The sequence below is a fragment of the Ahaetulla prasina genome, chromosome 14, assembly GCF_028640845.1.
Source record: "Ahaetulla prasina isolate Xishuangbanna chromosome 14, ASM2864084v1, whole genome shotgun sequence".
In the NCBI taxonomy this organism is placed as follows: Eukaryota; Metazoa; Chordata; class Lepidosauria; order Squamata; family Colubridae; genus Ahaetulla; species Ahaetulla prasina.
This window is the reverse complement of record NC_080552.1, coordinates 19,556,781-19,580,269: the sequence shown is the minus strand read 5'-3', so window position 1 is coordinate 19,580,269 and position 23,489 is coordinate 19,556,781. Positions and strand designations below refer to the sequence as shown.

Below are 23,489 nucleotides of genomic sequence, written 5' to 3'. Positions count from 1 at the left end.
AGCTCTTCAGCCTCGATTGTCCAATATTTGAGTTAAATCTAAAACCACTCACACAATTTGGCTGTTTCGAAGCATTACAAAACTAGAAAGAAGAAAAAAAAATGCATGAAGAAATTTGCAGGTGATAAGCTTTTAAAATTTATCCTGTATTTATTACGGTTAGGTTGGATTTATATTGTACAAAATAGGATTAAGGTGCACCAATTTCTTTGGACTGTGATAAAACCAGACAGCAAAGTAAGTTATATGTTACTTAATTCAAAGTTTAGGTAGTTCTTTATCCTCTAATTCAGAAAAGAGAAGTCAAAGCTGAAGTAAAATATTTAATTGGCCAAACCAATTTTTATTTCTTTACAAATAAAAACCATGCTAAAAATCTATGAACAAATGAATTAGGAAATCATGAAGTTACCAGCTCAATTTACAGAATACTTTAATGTTTACACCTTGTTTTAGGTATCGTTTATCTCCACAACTCTGAGTGAAAACAATATTCAAGTTTGTTGGAATCTCAACCTCTCTCTGACCAAACATATTATTTAAGCTTATATTAAAAAGAGGGGAGAAAAATCTGGCCAAATACTGTAAAACAGAAGTCACAAAATGATTCTCTGTATTGAGGGCCCTATGCTCCTTCTAATATTGTTAGGTTATATTTCTCATTATTCATCCCTCATTGAGCTCAGCGGACAGAAGCTGAGCAGGTCTGCGTTTTGTCACAAATTTCTTCCCTGCTAAATTAAGCAGGAGCAGAAGAGAATTTTCTCCTGGAAGGATTGTGGGTTGCATGAAGCATTATTTTGCAGAACAGATGACTGGATTTCAACTATGCGCAGAGCTCGTTTCAAGTATATGATAAAGCCACAGACCATCAGGCAAAGTTAACATGGAGCAAGAGGCAATCAATACATTAATCTTTGCAGACATAAGACAATGTGTTTAATGTTTCAGTGTTTTTCTCAACCTTGACAACTTTAGGATTTTTGGACTTCCAACTCTCAAAGTTCCCCCAGCCAGCCAAGCTGTTATGACTGCCATCTTTTTTTAAACACACCCTGGTCAAAGCAGTGCATATAGCATGCCTCCTCTTGTTTACATATTTGAATATATTAGCCACCCCACTCCAATTGTTGTTGTTAGTTGCGAAGTCATGTCCGACCCATCGCGACCCCATGGATGATGTTTTTCCAGGCCCTCCTGTCCTCTACCATCCTCTGGAGTCCATTTAAGCTCACACCGACTGCTTCAGTGATTCCATCCAGCCACCTTGTTCTCTGTTGTCCCCTCCTTCTTTTGCCCTCCATCATTCCCAGCATTAGGCTCTTCTCCAGTGAGTCCTTCCTTCTCATTAGGTGGCCAAAGGATTTGAGTTTCCTCTTCAGGATCTGGCCTTCTAAAGAGCAGTCAGGGTTGATCTCCTCTAGGACTGACTTGGTTGGATCGCCTTGCAGTCCAAGGGACTCGCAGTCCCCACTCCAATAGAGCCCAATATTTTTTCAAGACAGGTTTCTCCAAAGTTTCATGCAATGAGGACTTCCCTGGTTGACAAGTGGACTAGGATCTGGATCTAAAACCATCCCATCTCTTGTCCAGTACCTTGGACAGCAGAGGTTCCTCCTTATCAAAGCTCTCTTTTTATTCCATGCAACCGAAGAAGTTACTAATCAAATCGGTAGAAGTTCTCTCTTTTCTCCCCATTAAACGCATCTCCGAATCCCCCAAGGGTTGGTTTGAAAAGCCCCCCAAATTTAGGAAACGGTTCATGCTGTCAAAGCCCTTTGTGTGTGTGTGTGTTTTTTTTTCCCTAAGGGCGGGGGGGGGGGAAACAAACCCTCTCATTTCATTTGTTCATTTTGTATTTATTGCAACTGCTTCTTTGCAGAGCCTATTAACCAAGGCTCAGTCCTTACATTTGCCAGTAGGTGTTGCTGTTGATCCGTACATTGGTGCAAGCGGTTTCTTCCCTCCCAATGCGCCTAAGAATAAATAAATAAATAAAATCGAACCACCACACGAAACACACATTGCTGTCCAGGTGTCCTTTTCCTTCTCTGCTTCTCTCTCTCTCTCTGACAATCAGTTTGGGGAGGGGAGGAGAGGGGGAAAAATACTTATTGATGTTGGAGAGGAAAACACAGGGGGTGTCCTTGCCGAATTAAGCAGCTCACCCCATATTTGTTCACGCCCACCATCAGCTCGCTTTTTTAAGGCTCTGGTTTCCAAAGCATATTGCTTGCTGGATTGCTGCAGCAAAGAAGAACTGAATTTTCTCCATGTTTCCCATGCCTGCAAACACACACACACACACACAAACCTGCAAGGATTTAAAAAAAATAACAACCCACCATCCTACTTTCTGTTGATGGTGTCAGGTCTTGGAAAGGTGTGGATTGTAAACCTTCTTGCTTTAGCGCCCAAGACCGTTGAGAGAATTTAAACAGCCGCCGGTTTTAAATTCACAAAGCCCACCCACCCACCCCTTTCTCAAGGTCAGGGCGCCTTCCTGCTTTGCAATTGTCTTCCTTTTTGCTCAACATTGATTTTTCCACCCAGTGTTGAAAGAATCCTGCCATCTGCTATTCCGTGATCCGGAGACTGCCAAAAGGAATATATTCCCTTCTGTCCAGTCCGAAGGAAGGAAAGGAAAGGAGGAAATTGCAGAAAATATGACTTCAGAAATTGCAGAAAATATGACTTCTGTAACAGAATCATCAGTGCTTGGAACACTTTACCTGACTCTGTGGTCTCTTCCCATAATCCCAAAAGCTTTAACCAAAAACTTTCTACTATTGACCTCACCCCATTCCTAAGAGGACCATAAGGGGCGTGCATAAGCGCACAAATGTGCCTACCGTTCCTGTCCTATTGTTTTTCTTTTTTCTTCTTCTTATATGCTTATACCTCCTAATACTCCCTCATATATATGTTTATATACTATATAATCTTTTTGTGTGATGCTCATATATATTGTTGTGGCAAATAAAATAAATAAATAAATAAATAAATCACACACCCGTCTCTCAAATGAGGCCTATACCTCATCAAGGTATTAGCTGCATATTTGGGCCTACCTGCTGGTAATAAATTCAAATTTCACGATGGCTTGTTTTTGCAGATGTACAAATTCAACCCTATATAGTTTATTTTATTTATTAAATTTATATTTCCCCCCCCCACCCCCCAATCTGTTGGCGTGATTCTGGGTGGCTTTAAAAAAATGTAGGTAAAGATTTCCTGTGCACATATGTGCTAGTTGTTCCCGGCTCGGGGGGGGGGGGAGGGGCGGTGCTCATCTCCGTTTCAAAGCTGAAGAGCCAGCGCTGTCCGAAGACGTCTCTGTGGTCATGTGGCCGGCATGACTCAACGCCAAAGGCGTACGGAACGCTGTTACCTTCCCATCAAAGGTGGTCCTTATTTTTTCTACTTGCATTTTTTATTTCTAATTGCTAGGTTGGCAGAAATGGGGACAAGTAACAGGTGCTCACCCTGTTACCCAGCACTAAGGATTCGAACCAGTGAACTGCCAACCTTTCAATTGACAAGCTCGGTGTCTTAGCCACTGAGCCACCACATCCCCCTTAAAAAATAATTTTAGTTGCTGCTTAGTAATATGTTACAATTCCGGAGATTTGGGGCTTATTCAATAAACCAGGATTAGACGACGGCTTAATTTAGTGTTCCAAGCCAAGTGGAGATAAACAGGGAACTGTAGACTTGTAAACAAGACTTGATGCTTGTGGTGGGAAAGAATTCACCCCCCCAAAAAAGATGCTTTTACTTGCTCATTGTTGATCTCACAGATTACGGGAAAATGGCTAAAAAAGAAAAATGTGCACTTTTGAACAAAATATAGTTAGTCCTCGACTTACGACCACAATTGAGGCCAAAATGTCGATTGCTAAGCAAGGTGGTTGTTACATTCAGATTTGCCGCATTTCGTGACTTTTCTTGCGGCGCTTGTTAAGGGAATTATGCGGTCGTTAAGCAAATTTCCCCATTGACTTTGCTTGTCTACAGTGCAACCGCATTAAGTACATGCCAGTTGCCAAGCATCTAAATTTGGATCACATGAAACTGGTCCCAAGTCATTTTTCCCCCCACTACTCTTGTAACTTCGGAGTGGCTGTGGATGCCGGCACCCCGATACAGTCAGCTGCAGCCGCGGCTGACTGTTGGAGGCGAGTTATTGGCCCCAAAGGATAGGGTGCGCAACTTAGGTGTCCTGGATGTCGTTTGAAGATCATTTGACGGCCGTCTCCAGGGGGGCCTTCCACCAGGTTCGCCTGGTTCGGCGGTTGCGCCCCTTCCTTGATCGGGATGCCTTGTGCACGGTCACTCATGCGCTCGTTACCTCTCGCTTGGATTATTGTAATGCTCTCTACATGGGGCTCCCCTTGAAGTGCACTCGGAGGCTTCAGTTAGTCCAGAATGCAGCTGCGCGGGTGATAGAGGGAGCTCCGCGTAGCTCCCATATAACACCGCTCCTGCGCAGACTGCACTGGCTGCCTGTGGCCTTTCGAGTGCGCTTTAAGGTGCTGGTTACGACCTATAAAGCGCTCCATGGCTTAGGGCCTGGGTACTTACGGGACCGCCTGCTGTTACCACATGCCTCCCACCGACCCGTACGCTCTCACAGAGAGGGACTTCTCAGGGTGCCGTCCGCCAAGCAATGTCGGCTGGCGGCCCCCAGGGGAAGGGCCTTCTCTGTGGGGGCTCCCACACTCTGGGACGAACTTCCCCCCGGTTTACGCCAAAAACCTGACCTTGGACATTCCGTCGCGAACTGAAGACGATCTTTTATTTGCGGGGCTGTCTTAAATTGAATTTTATTTTTTATCAATTTTTAAACGGGGTTTTTAGTATGGGAATTTTTTAATTTTAGGCTAATTTAAATAAGTTTTTTAAATGGTATTTTAATCTGTATATTGTATTGTTTTATCTTGCCTGTACACCGCCCTGAGTCCTTCGGGAGAAGGGCAGTATAAAAATCAAATAAATAAATAATAAATAAATAAATAAACTTCAAACAATCACTAAACAGATGGTTGCAAGTCGAGGACTTCCAGTATATAACAGGGGAGTAAACTGGCCCCAGATTCTGTCCCTGGGAAGCCAGAGTGTCAGATACAAGTAGTCCTCGAATGACGACCGCCGTTCAGCTCAAAATTTCTGTGGTTAAATGAAGTGTTTGTTCGGCGAGTTCTGCCCCATTTTGCGACCTTCCTTGCCATGGCTGCTAAGTGAATCGCTGCAGTTGATAAGGTTAGTCACCTGGTTTTTAAGTGAATCTGCGTTCCCCACCGACTTTGCTTGTCAGAAGGTGGCGGAAGCGGATTGGATGGCCTAGGGACACAGCAACGGTCGTATGTATGAAACCAGTTGCCAAGCATTTGAATTCTGATCATGTGGCCACGGGGGATGTTGCAAAGGTGGAAAAAAACGGTCGCGAGTCACTTTTTTCAGTGCCGTTGTTAACTTTGAATGGTCACGAAACGAACTGTTCTAAACCGGGGATTACGTGCATTCACAGAAACGTAATCCAATCCAATCGAGACTGGAGCCCGACAGCGTGTGAATTCCAGCACTTCCCCAAGGCCACAAGCAACCGTGTGTTCCCGCGCAGGCCGCTGGCATCTAAATACACATTACCAGCCCCTTAATGGCCTTGCTCGGGGAGACCCAGAAAACCTTTGAAGCTAATGATTTAAATGCTGGGAATTAAGGCTTGTCATATTACCGAGGGGTGGGTTGCCTTAGCCTCCCCACGGAGGTGGGAAGGGGAATAGACTCTGCCCAGGTGTGTAACGTGATAGCTGGGCACAAGAGGGGGGGAGGCGCTTGGTTTTCAGCTGCTTGTTTAACCACATTCTTCCCCTGAATAACTTAAGAGCTCTGCTCTTGTGGCTGCTATAACCACCAATGATTATTACAAGCTGTCCTCGTCTTATGACCGCAATTGAGCCCAACGTTTATGTTGCTAAGTGAGAAATTGATTAAGTGAGTGGTGTGCCCCATTTTGTGACTTTTCTCGCCACGTGGTTGCTAAATGAAGACGACTGTAAGTGATTCCTGGCGAGTCTACATTTGATTTTCTGGTCTCTCAACCCACGCCATAGAATAAAATAGAATAGAATAGAATTTTTTATTGGCCAAGTGTGATTGGACACACAAGGAATTTGTCTTGATACATATGCTCTCAGTGTACAATTAAATTAAATGTAAATTAAAGCCTAGGGGAGCTGAAGCCAAAGACACCTTGAAGTCCCAATTTGGGGGGGTGGGCAAAACCTGCACTAATGTACTGGAGCCCCATAAGAATAGAATCGAGCTGGAAGGGACCTTGGAGGTCTTCTAGTCCAGCCCCCTGCTCAAGCAGGAGAACGCATACCATTTCAGGTAAGTGACTGTCTAAATTCTTCTTAAAAACCTCCAGTGATGAAGCACCCATAACTTCTAGTGGCAAGCTGTTCCACAGGTTAATTGTCCCACTACTACTGTAGTGAGTAGTCTAGGAAAAGTTTCTTCTTAATTCCAGGTTGCTTCTCTCTGGTTAATTTCGAGCCATCGTTTCTTGTCCTGCCTTTAGGCGGCTTTGGAGAATAATTTGATGCCCTGATCTTTGTGGCAGCCCCTCAAATATTGGAATACATTGTCACCCCATGTTGTACCTTGATGAAGGTATCTTTTCTTTTATGTACACTGAGAGCATCTGCACCAAGACAAATTCCTTGTGTGTCCAATCACACTGGGCCAATAAAAATTCTATTATTCTATTAATCATTCTTTTTTTCTTTAGGCTGGCCAAACCCAAATCCTGCAGCCCTTCTTCATACGTTTTAGCCTCCAGGTCTTTGATCATCTTCGTTGCTCTTCTCCGAACTCTGAAAACGGAGCACGAATTTATTTATTTATTTATTTATTAATCAAATTTATATACCGCCCTATCTCCCGAAGGACTCAGGGCGGTGTACAGGCATTTAAAACACATAAATACAATATAAGAAATATAAAAACAGTTAAAAAACTTATTCTAAAAGCCTGTTAATTTAAAATAAAAATATAAAATAAAAGCCAATTTAAAAGCCAGTAATTTAAAATTTAGCTCAGCCCTGCACAATTAAATAAATATGTTTTAAGCCCGCGGCGGAAGGTCCGGAGGTCCGAAAGCTGACGAAGACCGGGGGGTAGTTCATTCCAGAGGGTGGGGGCCCCCACAGAGAAGGCCCTTCCCCTGGGCGTCGCCAGACGACATTGCCGCGCTGACGGCACCCTGAGGAGACCCTCTCTGTGAGAGCGCACGGGTCGGTGAGAGATATTCGATAGCAGTAGGCGGTCCCGTAGGTAACCCGGCCCAATGCCATGGAGCGCTTTAAAGGTGGTCACCAGCACCTTGAAGCGCACCCGGAAAGCCACAGGTAGCCAGTGCAGCCTGCGCAGGATGGGTGTTATACGGGAGCCGCGGGGGGCTCCATCTATCACCCGCGCAGCCGCATTCTGGACTAACTGCAGCCTCCGGATGCCCTTCAAGGGGAGCCCCATGTAGAGAGCATTGCAGTAATCCAGGCGCGACGTCACGAGTGCGTGAGTGACCGTGCATAGGGCATCCCGGTCCAGAAAGGGGCGCAACTGGCGTACCAGGCGAACCTGGTAGAACGCTCCCCTGGAGACGGCCGTCAAATGATCTTCTAGAGACAGCCGTTCATCCAGGAGGACGCCTAAGTTGCGGACCCTTTCCATCGGGGCCAATGACTCGCCACCGATGGTCAGCCGCGGATTTAGCTGACTGTACCGGGATGCCGGCATCCACAGCCACTCTGTCTTGGCGGGATTGAGCTTGAGCCTGTTTCTCCCCATCCAGACCCGTACGGCCTCCAGACACTGGGACAGCACTTCGAAAGCTTCGTTGGGGTGGTCTGGTGTAGAAAAGTACAGCTGGGTGTCATCCGCATACAGCTGGTACTTCACACCGAAACCACTGATGATCTCACCCAGCGGCTTCATGTAGATGTTGAACAGAAGGGGCGAGAGGATCGACCCCTGCGGCACCCCACAAGTGAGGCGCCTCGGGGCCGACCTCTGCCCCCCCGTCAACACCGACTGCGACCGGTCGGAGAGATAGGAGGAGAACCACCGATAAACGGTGCCTCCCACTCGAATCCCTCCAACCGGCGCAGCAGGATACCATGGTCGATGGTATCGAAAGCCGCTGAGAGGTCTAATAGGACCAGGGCAGAGGAGCAACCCCTATCCCTGGCCCTCCAGAGATCATCCACCAACGCGACCAAAGCCGTCTCAGTGCTGTAACCGGGCCGAAAACCGGACTGGAACGGGTCTAGATAGACAGTTTCATCCAGGTGCAAGGGAAATTGATATGCCACCATACTCTCTACAACCTTCGCCGCGAAGTGAAGGTTGGAGACCGGACGATAATTACCTAAAACAGCCGGGTCCAAGGCAGGCTTCTTGAGGAGGGGTCTCACCACCGCCTCTTTCAAGGCGGCCGGGAAGACACCCTCCACCAAAGAAGAATCCTCCGGGAGGGAGTTCAAAGGCTTGTGCTTTCCAAATTCCAAAGCGGAAACCAAGATAGAGAAAAAAAGGATGCTGTTGCCTTAGAAAAAAAAAAACCCAAGCAAAGCTGCATTCTCACGTTATAAATATACATCGAGCCACTGAGTTGAATTGGGAGTTTTAATCTATTTGCCCGACAGGGATCCTCTTTTTCCCCTGGCTGCATTCTCAGGACCGGCTCTGCGCACGAGGCTGTCCGGTTCGATCTGACCCGAGGGTCGTGTGAAGGCAGCCCGGGAGTTGCACGTGTTGCAAGGGCTTTGCAGGGGAAGGATTCGGGGCTAGGCAGAGTCAATGGGAGCAGCATCCAGGCAGCTCCGCCCCTCCTTGCAGGGAATCGCTGGGGGGGGGAACGGAGAGAGCCTGCAAAGCCTCCAGCGGATGTGACAGCAGCCCTGCCCGCCGGCTGACTGGCTGGCTCGCCCCCTCCCGTCTGGTCTGGGCTCCTCGGGAGTGGGCGGCGCTTAACTCCCGTGACCCTCCTCCCAGCCAATCCTCCGCCGCGGATGAAAAGAGCGGCGGGCAGGCCCGCCAATCGGCGCCTCATCTCTCTCTCTCTCTCTCTCTCTCCCCTTCCCACCCCGCTTTCCCCGTTGCCAGAACTTCCTTTGTCAATCAAAGGCGGCGGAGGGGAGGGCCTCTCCTGGCCATCCCCGCTGTAAGAGGGAAGGCGGCGCCGGCCAATGAGAAGCGGCCCAGAAGCGGGACGTACGCCTCGCGCCGCCAATCCGCGGCCCTCCTGGGCTTAAGTCAGGCAGGGCCGACCTCCTTTTTTTTTTCCCCTTTCCCTTCCTCCACCCCCCCCACTAGCTTTTTTTTTTCCCCTTTCCACTCCTTCCTCCCACCCTCCCTCCTCCTTACCTTACTTCTCTCTCTCTTCCACCCCCCCCCGATCCTTTCCCAATTGGTTTGTCCCGCTCGGGCCCGGCGGCGGCGGCGTTTGAGAGGACCCTGCCTGCCGCGCGCGCGCGCGCTCTCTCTTACCGAGGACGGGCTCATTTCAGGGCGGCGCGGGGGGGTGGGGGAGAGCACGCGCGGCGACGAGGAGGCGCGATTTAAAGAGACAGGCGAGCCGGGGTGGGGGAGGGAGGGAGGGAGGAAGCGGCGGCGAAGAAGAGGCGGCGGCGGCGGGGGGGGAGGCAACAGCCCCGCCCCCCCCCCCTCCCCCCCCCCGGCGCGGCTGCCAGGGCTTTCCCCTTCTCCCTCACCACCACCGCCGCCGCCTCCCCTGAGGCCTCCATGAGGTAGTAGCAGCAGCAGCGCGCGACCCGGCGGCGATTCTCCTCAGGAGATTCTCTCTCTCTCTCTCTCTCTCCCCCCCCCTCCTTCCTTTTTTCTCTGAGGAGAATCTTCGCCCGCCGATTTCTCCCCTCAAGCTTTGTGCGGCGGCGGCGCCGCTGCTGCTGCTGCTGCTGCCGCCGCTGCCGTCGTCGTCGTCGGCGCTTTGTTCGGAGCGGCGGCGGGGGCAGGAGGAGCAGCAACGGCGGCAGCAGCCGGGGGCGGGGTTGAGGCGAAGCGGCGGCGAGGGAGGAAGCGAAAGGCAGGCGGGCAAGCGGGCGGGCGGCCGCTCCCCGGCACTGCAGTCGGCCGCGCCGCCCTGAGGGAGCGCGCCCGGGAGGAGGAAGAGGAGGAAGGAAGGAAAGGAAAGGGAAGGGGGGGGGATCGGCCCGCAGTGGCCCCCCCTCCCGGGGGAGGAGGAGGAGGAGGAGCCCCCCTCCCCGCCTCTTCTCCCCCCGCGAGACCCTCCCCGCCGCCGCCTCCTCAGCAGCCGTAGCCGTAGCCGCATCGGCGGGGCGGGCGGGGGATTGATGTGGGGGGGTCGGAGATGAGTCCGCCGGCCGCCGGGTGCTGCCATGTGACCGGCTTCAAGGTGGAGAACTGGAAGCAGAACCTGCGGGTGATCTACCAGTGCTTCGTCTGGAGCGGCTCGGCCGAGAGCAGGAAGCGCAAGGTGAGACCCCCACCCCCACCCCCGTACCGTCCCTCCCTCCCTCCTCACCCACCCAGAAGGGGCGGCCTCGCAGCAGCCAGACGGGCGCGTTTCTAGTCCTCATGGATTTGGGGCGGGGAGGAGGATGGAGGAGGTCCCGCGGGGAAGAGCTCTCCTCCGCCTCCCACGCCCCCCCCCACCCGCGTTTCTAGTCCTCAAGGTGGCATCTTCCGCCTGGGTCTCCCCACCCCCCACCCCTAAAAGGGCCTGCCCGTCTCCTCTTCCCATAAGGAACGACCACCGAAGCGAGTTTCTAGTCCTCATGGTTTTCGGGAAGGGAAGGAGGGGGTGGGTCGGTCCCGCGGGGCGATCTCTCCTCTTTCCCCACCCCACCCCACGCGCGTTTCTAGTCCTCAAGGTGGCATCTTCCTCCTCGCTTCTTTCTCCGCAGGCACAGCAACCCAAGCTTCTAGTCCTGATGGTTTTGGGGCAGGGAGGCAAAGAAAAGAGGAGGTCTTGCTCGTCCCCTCCTCAAGGGAAGCTCCCCCCCCCGTAGCCCAGGCGTGTTTCTAGTCCTCAGGGTGCATCTTCCTTCAACACCCCCTCTCCTAACGGGGCCGGTCCCGCGGAGCGACCCCTCTGCCCCCCCCCCCGTCTTTCCCACAGCAGCAGCATGTTTCTAGTCCTCATGGTTTTGGGGCAGGGAGGAGAAGAGGAGGCATCCTCCCTAAAGGAGCAGGCCCCGGGGGATGATGCCCCCTTCCCCGCAGCATCGGCAGACGCGTTTCTAGTCCTCCTGGTATTGAGGAGGAGGAGGAGGAAGAGGGGATCGGCCTCCTCCTCTTCCTCCTCCTTGCCCCCTCCCCAAAGGGACCGGTCCCAAGGGGCGGGGCGGCTCTTCTTCCCACATCCCTGCAGCACCACCACCACCATCCCGGGCTTGTTTCTAGTCCTCATGGTTTGGGACAAGGAGGAGAAAAGCGGGGCAGCAGCCTCCTCTTCCTCCTCCTCCTGCTGCGGGCGGACTTTCCCGGAATCGGGCGGCTGCAGAGCCCGCCTGAAGGAGGAGGAGGAGGGAAAATGGGAGGGCAGAACCGGAGCTCCGGGGCCAAAGAGCGCGCTGGGCCTGCCCAGGTTGGCCTGTGGGGGGGGGGTCCGCTCAGCCAAGGAGAGCCGGCCTTTCCTCTCCCCTCTCCCCCTTGCAAGGGGAAGGGGCTTTCAGCAATCCCCTCCTTCCCTCCCTCCCAATGTCCCGTGGGTGGGTGGGTGGACGAGGAGCGCGCAGGCGGAGGAAGGGGCGCGGTCGGAGAGTTGGGGGGGGTCTCGCCTCTCCTTGGTCCATTCTATGGGGAGCGGCCGCGGCTGGAGCTGCCTGTTTCCCTGGAGGAAGCCGGCCGGGGTTGCCCACCACACAATAGGTGGAAACGGCTCTCCTGCTGTTAGGGGAGCAGGGATGTTTCTAAAAGGGCCGGGCGTCCACGGTCAGCGTGGGTGGGTGGAGGGAAACATGATTCGTGGGTGTTAGAGGAAGTCAGAAGGGAAATGCAGAAGGGAGATCTGTTTCAGCGCACAGATTGCCCTCAAAAGATGCACCAGGAAGGAAGGACCATGTAACAACACAGGGTCTCCTAAGGCAGGGGTTCCTTCCTCCCTCCCCATCCCCTCCCTTTTCATTCAATGGGTGGGTTGCAGAGTCGGTCTTCCCTAAAACCCCTAACACAGGAAATACAACTACAGTGTCCATATAGGAAAGGAGCAAGCTTCATACATCCAGGATACAAAAGACAGCTCCTGTTCTGGTTTTTGACTTGAAGGCCTTTTTTCTTTTGTAAGGAGCCAAGCCAAGGTCAGAGTTGAAGTGGCAGGGCTGCAGCAGTGAAAGGCTCCCATGTGCCAAGTTAAAGACATGTAGGGCAGGATAGAATGTTAGGGGGGGATTGTTGGTTGCACATGGATGTCATTGGTAACATCGGGAAAATGGTTTGAAGGTGCTGGTGGCTGCCCATGGGGCAAATATTTGTGGGGCAGGCATATCTCCAGGCATTGCCTAAATCATAGCATTGAGGCCTTGGTATTTGCTCCCTGCTTAGGTTACAGTAGTTTCCATTAGTAATTAGCAGATAAATCTGCATATGCAGAAAAATAGAGAAGGGTGGTAGAGCACGGTTCCATTTTTAAAAACTTTGAATTGCCTCCATTCCTGTTTAGAAAATACCCACCTTTTCTTGCAGATAGCAAATGCGTATTGTAAGGGAAAGGCCTTTGCCCAGTTTTCTTTATGTGGTGCTTTTTAACTAGAGATTTCCATACATGCAAATCCTTTCTTCCAATCTGAAATGTCAAAACCTTTCGGTAAAGTGCCTTTATGTGAAAACTGTTAAAACAGCTAGTTCCCCCCCCCCCCCAATAGCTTTTTAAATAACTGGGTAGTTTGACATTCACAATTCTGGCACTGGGGATGAAAAAGTAAAACGTACAAGCATTTTCTTCTGTGATGGCTTGCTATCTAATATTGCTTTGTAGAAGGATGTTGTTGGATGTCTTGATACGAATTTTCGGGCCATGCTTTGTCAGAAAGATCTCCATTGCTTTTATCTGAATTGGTACACAAATGTAAAGAGAAAAAAAGCTGAAGATAGCTCTTTACTCAGGCACTGAGAATTCCAGAGAGAGGAGATAATGTAGAAATTCGATTGAACAGCCGTTATATGGAGTATTGATTTTATAAAATGCAGTAGCAAAAACTCTAAAACCAGTGCTGGCAAAGGAAAGCAAATTACTGTGGCTTATCCAATAGATAAATGAAAAATGGTGTCATTTGATGTTCAGGATTAACCTCCCATTTTTATTTCTGGGTCTTGTGTCTTAAACATCCAACTAAACTGTAGGGGGCAGAAGGGGTCAATTTTTATTTCTGACTTGGTTGTCTACACTGCTTATTGCCTTACCTTTTTTGAAAGGCTGCTAACTGTATTGTGTTGCTTTTTTATTTCTATTGTTCTTCCCTCTTCCCCATGCAGTATGCCTGTCTTAGTTGTTAATCCATTGCTTCTTTATATTACGGAAAATGAAGGTTGCCTTTCACTTCAGGTTTTTTTGTTCACGCCAATGTTAGTGCAAGTCACTACATGACAAGAACTGCAGTGTGCTTAGAATGGATAATAGCAATCCTTTTTTGACGAGTCAGAGAATCTATTTTGAGAATACATATATACCTCAGACTAGAACATTCAGAATATTTGTTTCTTATTTTGTCCTGTCTTGGTAATATTTAGTAAGCATTTACAAATTTAAATTGGCAGCCGATGCACTATGATAAAGATTTCATGATTTCACAGATCTTAAGAAATGTAAGGGGTTGACATCTGGAACGAATGCATTGCATGGTTATCTCTATGGTTTGTCTCTAAAAAGGCCTCTGATTGGTACTTCAGAAAATCAGTGCTTGATCCAAGGAGAAGATAATAACGCTTGGCCTGTTTTTCAAAAGAATTTTTTGCTCAGATGTTTCAATTAGAACAGCTAGTGTACTGCATATGCTTAGTGTAACATTTTAGTGTATTGATGATAATATTCTATCTAAGGATAATAATTATTTTGATAGGTTTGGAAGTCATCTTGTAGTATGAATTGGGAATCCAAATAAGCAACTATTTAAAATGCATAAATTTAAGTGGTTGCCCCCTATGAGACAGAATTGATTGTATACTAATATTATACGTTTATCACATTGTTGTTTTCTTTAAAAAATTATATACACTGACCTTTTTAAGTAGTGGAAATAGCTGGTAATTCTAAACAAGCAAGCAATTGTAACAGCCTTTTGTATTCCAGCACCCTCTTCATGTAAAATATTCATTTTATTTTAGCTCTAGCTTCATTGCCATGTAGGGATGTCCAGATTAGTATCTAGAGCTGATACCCTAAGTTTGGAACCCAAAGAGAGATAAAATTTATATGATTTCTTTGTACTTCAGCATAGGTTGGATTCTATTTGTCCTCATAAACCCCTTTTGCCTGACTAAAATATATATCTCTATATAATATTTCCTGGATTTTTGGCATAATTTTTGGGATAGGTAGAAAAAAAATCAAAGTGCTGCTATAGTGTTCTTTTCTTATTTACATAATTATTATTCCAGAATTCAGTTAATATCATATTTGTACTTCACCAGTGGTTCGTTGCTCCTCACATGGTGAACCATGAAGAATTTGTTAACTGCTGCTTCACATTTATTGTTTTCATCATGTATAAGAGAAAAATGGTTTTGTTATTAAATGCTATTGATGTATTGGAAGTAACTGGTAATGTTAACCTGAGTACCATAGTGTTCATCATCAGGTGTGAAAATACTGGATGAATTTTGAACATGTACTTAAAAGTTTAAGACGACTTTAAACCATAGCAGAATTGCGAACTGAGGATTGTGTTATGTCTGTTCTTCACTGACAGCCTAAGATTTTAAATGACAATGTTTATTCTTTTATTTATATAATTTTGCCTCAGAATTGTTTAAAGAAGGTAGCAACCATAGTTCAGGCAAATGAGTGGCTTCATTCATATGTATTCTAGACATTAGAATTAGAAGGGTTGGGGTTTTTTTACATTAAAAAAACTATTAGAGCAATAGCTCATCTTTAACTTTGTTATGTTTACCTGTTCTTGCCCAACATAATTCCTTTTTTTTGCATCAGTGCAACTCTGTTCTTTATATATGCACATATTTGTTTTTTTCTCATATAAATTTGTAGCCCTCTGCTTAGTTTGCAGCTATTTCTTTTCACTTGCTAATAAACGATTTTCACTGTTATGTATAATCAGATTAATTTGGTTAAAGGAGATAAGGGAACATTTTCATTCTTGTCATTTTTAATTCCTACTCATTGAAATGAAAGAACTGAGCCCAATTTGCCTTCTTGGTTTTCTTTGTGTGGCAGTTGAGAAAAGGCATGTATTCCTTTTGTAACTCAACGGTGTGCTTTGTTGTAGGTAATAGGTTTGGGGCATAACTCTGAATCTGCCCGCATTCTTCAATTATAAAACATTTTAACAACTGGAGGCAAGGATGGGAGTTACTCCACTCTTGTAGGAGAAAGTAAATAAGAAAAAGTTGTGTCTGTAGTAAAATGATAGCAGCCATTAGGTTATGAATGTACTGGAACGGAAGTGTAGCCTAAGAAGTTGGTAAGCATTAATACTTGTGTGATTAGAAAAGTAATAAAAATGGAATTAATTAGTATTTGTCTATACCAGTGACGGCTAACCTTTTTGTCACTAAGTGCTGAAAGTGGAGCGTGCGTATGCCGGGACCCAGAAGAGAGCAGCTGGCCAGAGCGCATGCGCATGGCGGCCAGCTGCTCTTCCTGGTTTTGTTGTGAACATGTGCGCCCGGACAGCTGATCTTCGCATGAAGATGGAACCTGGAAGAGAGGAGCTGGCCGGTATGCATGCCACCAGACTAGCTGGGAACCCAGAAGAGCAGCTAGCAATGGCATGGGTGCCCACAGAGAGGGCTCTGCGTGCCACCTCTGGCACATGTGCCATAGGTTCGCCATCACAGGCCTATAACTTTCAGTGACTATTTTTCTGTGTGGTAGTTATTTTGGGGGAGTTCGTCTTTATGTTCTCTGGGTTCTGAATATTTCTATTCGAGTTGATAGATATAGATATAGTAGGTGTAGGGTGAGGATAAAGGCAATCTCCTATTTGACAGACTATTATTTGGTGAGATATCTGACCATTGTGAGAGAAGGAAAAAAATTTCCCCACCTACCATGTAAAGGATATGATCTGCATTAAATGGTTTCCTATCACTGTTTAGGACATTAGATACACCCATAGCATATGCCATAATTATTTATTTATTTATTTATTTATTTATTAATCATACTTTTATACCGCACCATCTCCCGTAGGACTCAGGGCGGTTCACAGGCATTAAAAAAACAATATAATAAATAAGCATTAAAAACCCAATTAAAACTAAATAATTTGTATTGGGTTTTTTTACATTAAAAAAACTATTAGAGCAATAGCTCATCTTTAACTTTGTTATGTTTACCTGTTCTTGCCCAACATAATTCCTTTTTTTTGCATCAGTGCAACTCTGTTCTTTATATATGCACATATTTGTTTTTTTCTCATATAAATTTGTAGCCCTCTGCTTAGTTTGCAGCTATTTCTTTTCACTTGCTAATAAACGATTTTCACTGTTATGTATAATCAGATTAATTTGGTTAAAGGAGATAAGGGAACATTTTCATTCTTGTCATTTTTAATTCCTACTCATTGAAATGAAAGAACTGAGCCCAATTTGCCTTCTTGGTTTTCTTTGTGTGGCAGTTGAGAAAAGGCATGTATTCCTTTTGTAACTCAACGGTGTGCTTTGTTGTAGGTAATAGGTTTGGGGCATAACTCTGAATCTGCCCGCATTCTTCAATTATAAAACATTTTAACAACTGGAGGCAAGGATGGGAGTTACTCCACTCTTGTAGGAGAAAGTAAATAAGAAAAAGTTGTGTCTGTAGTAAAATGATAGCAGCCATTAGGTTATGAATGTACTGGAACGGAAGTGTAGCCTAAGAAGTTGGTAAGCATTAATACTTGTGTGATTAGAAAAGTAATAAAAATGGAATTAATTAGTATTTGTCTATACCAGTGACGGCTAACCTTTTTGTCACTAAGTGCTGAAAGTGGGCGTGCGTATGCGGGACCCAGAAGAGAGCAGCTGGCCAGGCGCATGCGCATGGCGGCCAGCTGCTCTTCCTGGTTTTGTTGTGAACATGTGCGCCGGACAGCTGATCTTCGCATGAAGATGGAACCTGGAAGAGAGGAGCTGGCGGTATGCATGCCACCAGACTAGCTGGGAACCCAGAAGAGCAGCTAGCAATGGCATGGGTGCCCACAGAGAGGGCTCTCGTGCCACCTCTGGCACATGTGCCATAGGTTCGCCATCACAGGCCTATAACTTTCAGTGACTATTTTTCTGTGTGGTAGTTATTTTGGGGGAGTTCGTCTTTATGTTCTCTGGGTTCTGAATATTTCTATTCGAGTTGATAGATATAGATATAGTAGGTGTAGGGTGAGGATAAAGGCAATCTCCTATTTGACAGACTATTATTTGGTGAGATATCTGACCATTGTGAGAGAAGGAAAAAAATTTCCCCACCTACCATGTAAAGGATATGATCTGCATTAAATGGTTTCCTATCACTGTTTAGGACATTAGATACACCCATAGCATATGCCATAATTATTTATTTATTTATTTATTTATTTATTTATTAATCATACTTTTATACCGCACCATCTCCCGTAGGACTCAGGGCGGTTCACAGGCATTAAAAAAACAATATAATAAATAAGCATTAAAAACCCAATTAAAACTAAATAATTTGTATTGGGGTTTTTTTTTTACATCTAAGATGTGAGTATTAATGTCTTCCACAGTGTCTTCTTTTAAAGTAGGAGAGAACCATCGTTTATATACAGATATTTAAAAGCACATTACAACTAAACAAGAAATGGAACAGATGATCAAGACTCAAATAGGAATCTTGTACATTAAAACAATCTGCTTAACAAAATGTTTCAGATAAGTTAGATGTATGAATGTTTTCTTCACTGGCCTACATGTTCAACTCTGCAATTAAGAGTACGTCTTTGTGGGACTTTTGCATACCAGGGAGACTGACATCTTTGTATCTTGTTTATTAATATTTTTTCCCCTGGATCGTTATTCCTGTTAAAAGGAATTGATTGTTTAGATATAGTAATGTTATGGAAGTTGCTATGGACCAGATGTCATAATCCCCGGTTTTCATCTTTCCTTAAAAGTTTCTGGTCTATACAAAATTCAAGATGAAAGACTTAAGTATGTTACCACTATTCCCACAATGTAATTGAGCAAAACCCAGTCCTTTTCTGCTTTTTTGCTTTTCATTCCAACAAATAAGCATTGGTTGACTAAACAATTACTTAAAGAACTTCCTGATTAGCTCTTAAATTGATTTTAATTGTTTCCAATCAGAGAAAGCATTATACAATATCACATAACAGCAGTTAAGAAGTAAAGCTGGATATTCTTTAATTTAAAACATGTATTTACCAACTCTGTAAAAATTTAAAATTACTCTGTTGGAGTAGATAAAGTTCATTCTTACCTGAAAACTAACAATAAACTTTGTTGTTATCTTGAATTGGGAGATTTATGCATTTTAACTGTTCTGTAACTTCTAGAATAAGCTTGTCCTAGTTAATCTCAAACTTCCCAAAACTGGAACCTGCTCATACCAGTAAATATAATGTGGCTCAATCCATGGGACAGTACTTAACCTCCCCAAAATATTAAAAATAATGCTTAGCCACCCAACAGGAGGTCTATTCCTGCTTTAAAACTTTTTCCTGAACCCAGCAAACCACTTTGAACCCAAAACGCAAACAAGGTAACAAATTCAAGGTACAGGGGCTAGTTAATGCTGGCAGAATGGTCCTATTTGATGCCCCCCCTCCCTGTTCTACTTCCTTTGACACAACATTTTTCTGTAGTCAGCTTAAGAAGAGAGTAATTTTCAAAGAGGTATTTTTGTATCCTATTCTCACACTTTAGTGCTATCTTTCTTCTGTAGGCTTGATCCATTGGGATCTGGCAGGGGTGAAATTTATGTGCTCCAGAACTACTGTTAGATGTTGCTGACTTCATTCTGAAAATATAGAAATTGGCCATCCTTAGATGCATAACAGTCTGAGTGGATGTGCCTAAAATAGTACTACCTCGGTTTTTTTCCTTTGTGTTGCTAATGAACTCAAAGTATTGCAGCTGGTTTCCTAAATGACCATTTACATTAGAAATTTTTAAAGTTTTGTCAGTGGACATACAGTAGTTATCAAAGTCACAGCTCTAGAGAGTTTGAGGAGGCTAAATATAAATCCTTAAGAATAAGCTTTAGAATTACTACTTCACGTTTCATTACAGTTTGTTACATCATTTATAGTTATATGAACATAATGTAGAGCTGACAGACTTGTAGCAATTGTTTACACCCTATGTACAGAGAAGCTCTATGTAGTATAGCTAAGTCCAGTTGTGTTTGTGGTATGGGTGTGGGTGTCCATTGTAGTAAAAGTTCAAACTGGTAACGAATGGCTGTTTTTAATTCCTTCTTTCACATGAATTATAATATCTAGTAATGTTAAAAAGAAGACAGAATTTGGACTAATGCCGCTACAATGCTAAGTACAGTATAACCTATTTAGTCTTCATTATGTCAATTGCAATGGTTGGATCTTATTTCCTGTAACATATATCTCTTATCCAGAGATAACAACCTGATAGATCAACATCACTCATCCATACCATATATCATGACTGTGCTGCTATATTATTGAAAAGCAGTTCCTTATTGCACTAACCTAATCGTTTGTAGGGTTACATGTTGCCCAAGTCTGTAATAAAACAATGAGTGGAAGCTTACCTCATGGAGTTTTAAGAACTGAGATTTTGGATTTATTGCCATTTCCTTTTTGTGTTTTTAAAGCTAGTTTTATAGGTTGTCAGAATGGGATAATTCAACTAATTGAGGGCGGCATGATGCAGTAGAAAGCCTTCAATAAGCCTTAATCCAATGTAAATGCATGTTTCCTTTTCTCTTTAAAAGAAATTTTTAATACAAATTAATTTTTTTTTCTTTTTTCGCTCTTTTGGGTTGCCCAAATAAATCATTTCGTATCAGATCTGCATTCCAGTTATTTTCACTAGTAGCACTGCGCTGACTTTGATGTGGGCTAATTAAATTTACATTTCCTGCAGAGAGTTTGCAGTGTTTAAATAAATCAGAGTTGAAGAGTTTGCTTGCTTGCTTGCTTGAAAAACATGCAATAAATTTCTAAAGGTTTGATCTACATTTCATTTAAGTGATAGGATGCAACATGAAGTAATAGGCAGGCGCCTAAAAGCATAGCTTTCTGTTCCACCCCTCCCCAAATCCTTGGAAAAGCACTATTTTCCTGCAGTGTGATCTTATCTTGTAAATAACATTTTAGCAGTATGGGCAGCATTAAGTGAACATCCCGCTCAGTGGTTAGGTAAGTAAGGCTGCTTACTTTTTCTGCTGCGTTACTATTCAAGTCATGTGTACGTGAATATTGTATTGGTACATTCCTTAATAGTCTTAGGGTTGGGGTTAATAGAATATTTTAAAACACTGTCATGACTTGCTGACACAGAGAAATGATGAAGTCATCGATTTTTATAATCTGTTTTAGTACATACCACTGGCTGTTGCAAGTCATCGTCTCCCCATATGAAAATTGGCTGCTGCAGTGATGCATTGCAGGATAAAGTCAGCCTCCAATATGTGTATATTAAACATGGTTCTGAAAGCAGCAGGACCTGCAGCCCGAACTCCTTTTCTGTCTCGTAGTTTGCAGAACATATCCTTTCAAATACACAGGCAGGCAGCCTTTTCAGCCTTATTTAAATCTGCAGCCATGTTAGTACATCACGCACAGCCTAACATGTGTCTTAGCTGGGGCTCCTCCTGCAATTGGGTGTGGCTAATGGGTCATTTTCTTTTCACCTTTGAGAAAAAATTGGAAAGTGTAATGTATCCTATTATAGATAGAGGTAGTCCTCGACTTACAACCACAATTGAGCCCAACATTTCTGTTGCTAAGTTACGACAGCTGTGAAGTGATTCTCCCCCCCCCACCCCTGTTTTATGGCCTTTCTTGCCACAGTTGCTAAGTTAGTAACATGGTTATTAAGTGAATCTGGTTTCCCCGTCAACTTTGCTTGTCAGAAGGTCGCAAAAGGGGATCATGTGACCCTGGGACACTGCAACCGCCATAAATACAAGTCAGTTGCCAAGTGTCTGAATTTTGATCACGGCGCCATGTGAATGCTGCAACAGTCGTAAGTGCGAATAAAGACCGTAAGTCACGTTTTTCAGTGCCGTTGTAACTTCGAACTGTCACTAATTGAACTGTTGTAAATCGAGGCTTTATCTGTATTGCTTGATTCTCTGGGGCAAATCTGGTATGCATGTGATAATGAAAGTGTGTATATAAAACAAAATTGTCTTCACTTTCCTCCCCACATTCTGTGTCCAAATTTTAGTTGATAAATAATTTTATAAGTGCTAGGAATTGTGAACTCTGGCTTTTTTTTTTGGTATCATTGTTGCTTTTATAATATACAATGTTGTATTTTTTACTATAGCTTACTGCAGTAAAACTGAAATTCAGTATGAATCAAAACGCTTTTAAGATAATCTTGAATCTTGGCAAATAAAGCAGATTTTCAGATAAGTGCATAGGCTCATCTATTTATCATTTCTGTTTTGCACAGAACAAAGATGTTGATATAATTTCTTGTTAAGTGAACTGCTGAATTAATATGCATCCACAGCTCCCTACCCTGAGTTTATGTGATCATAACTTAAGGCTTCCCAGTAGACTGATGTAGAACCCTTTGCTCCAAGTAGGTATCCTCCTGATAAATTGAGAATATAACTCTCAGAATTTTGTGATCAGTGCCTAGAAATTCTGGATCTTGTGGTTCTAACTTACCTTGAGGACACCAAGTTGTGGTAGTGACATTTGAAACAGTGACTGATTTCTTATTATAGTAAGACAACTAATGATGCTACTGTACATAGACGCCTCCAAAGCAGCCTTCATAAGTATATTCCTTCATCTGAGTGGGTTAAACCACTAAACAGTGTTGGTATTTACTAAGAGGAATGTTCTCAATTTAGTGCTGCACTGCAGGCTAAAAACATTTCCTATAAAACCATAGTTTTGTGAGAAGAGGCACTGCTAAATTTCAGAAATGGAAACTGTTCTACACTTAGGTAACATTTTATAAGCCTATCACAAACATTTATCTAATTATTTATCTTTTTATATAAAATTGTGACTTAATAACAAAATTAGGATGGTAAAAGTCCTGATATTTTCAATAAGCTTTTTAATTTATTGTGGCTTATATGCTGCTCCAGTCCAGAGGCACTCCGAGTGGCTTACATTCCTTTCTTTTGGTAAGAAGATTAAAACAACAAAACAATATCACAAAAAAGAAACACAACTTACAATAGCTAGTACAATTACAAATAAAACTGTGGCAGCTAATGAATAATAAATGCCAAATCCCTCTCTCAGGGTTTTCTTTAAAGGCCAAGTTTTTATCGGCTTCCTAGTTTGGTGTAGTGGTTAAGGCATAAGTTTAGGAACTGGGAGGGTGGGAATTCTAGTCCTGTCTTAGGCGCAAATCCAGCTGGGCAAACTGATCTTGGGCTAGTCACTTTCTCTCGCGCTTTCTGAGAATTGGACATAATTGAAAGGAAGAAGGAAAAAAAGCAATAGCATGGGAACTAATCCAGGGATGAAGTGCAAAATTCATTACTACTGGTTCTATGGATGTGGCTTGGTTGGGCGGTGGGGGAATGTGGCTGGGTGGGCATGGCCAACTTTTTTTTTTTACTTTTAAAAGCATTTTTTCTACAACCTCTTCAGCCGAAGAGTTTGTAGAAAAATGCTTTTAAAGGGTTCTGAGATCCCAGCTGAGTTGCCTGATCACCAGAACCTTTTAAAAGCTTTTTTTTTTTACTTTTAAAAGCATTTTTTCTACAACCTCTTGGGCTGAAGAGGTTGTAAAAAAATGCTTTTAAAAGCCTCTGATGATCAGGCAACTCAGCTGGGTTCACCAGAGGAACCTTTTAAAAGCATTTTTTTACAACTTCTTCGGCCCAAAAGGTTGTAGAAAAAATGCTTTTAAAGGGTTCTGACAATCCCAGCTGAGTTGCCTGATCGCCAGAACCTTTTAAAAGCATTTTTTACAACCTCTTGGGCTGAAGAGGTTGTAGAAAAAATGCTTTTAAAAGGTTCTGACGATCCCAGCTGAGCCGTGCGATCATCAGGCTTTTTTTTTTTAACTTTTAAAAGCATTTTTTCAGCCTAAGAAAAAATGCTTTTAAAAGTTAAAAAAAA

General features: G+C 44.5%; 1 protein-coding gene across 3 annotated transcripts in view; it reads left to right on the top strand.

Annotated features, from left to right (window-relative positions):
- The first annotated feature begins 9,709 nt into the window (after positions 1 to 9,709).
- USP22 (ubiquitin specific peptidase 22) overlaps positions 9,710 to 23,489 on the top strand; it is a 60,060-nt gene continuing 46,280 nt past the window's right edge. For all 3 annotated transcript variants that reach the window (XM_058157189.1, XM_058157187.1, XM_058157186.1), the window contains exon 1: positions 9,710 to 10,522. In XM_058157189.1, the coding sequence (XP_058013172.1) occupies positions 10,397 to 10,522 (126 nt within the window). In that variant the 5' untranslated portion in view covers positions 9,710 to 10,396. The remainder of the gene's footprint in view (positions 10,523 to 23,489) is intronic.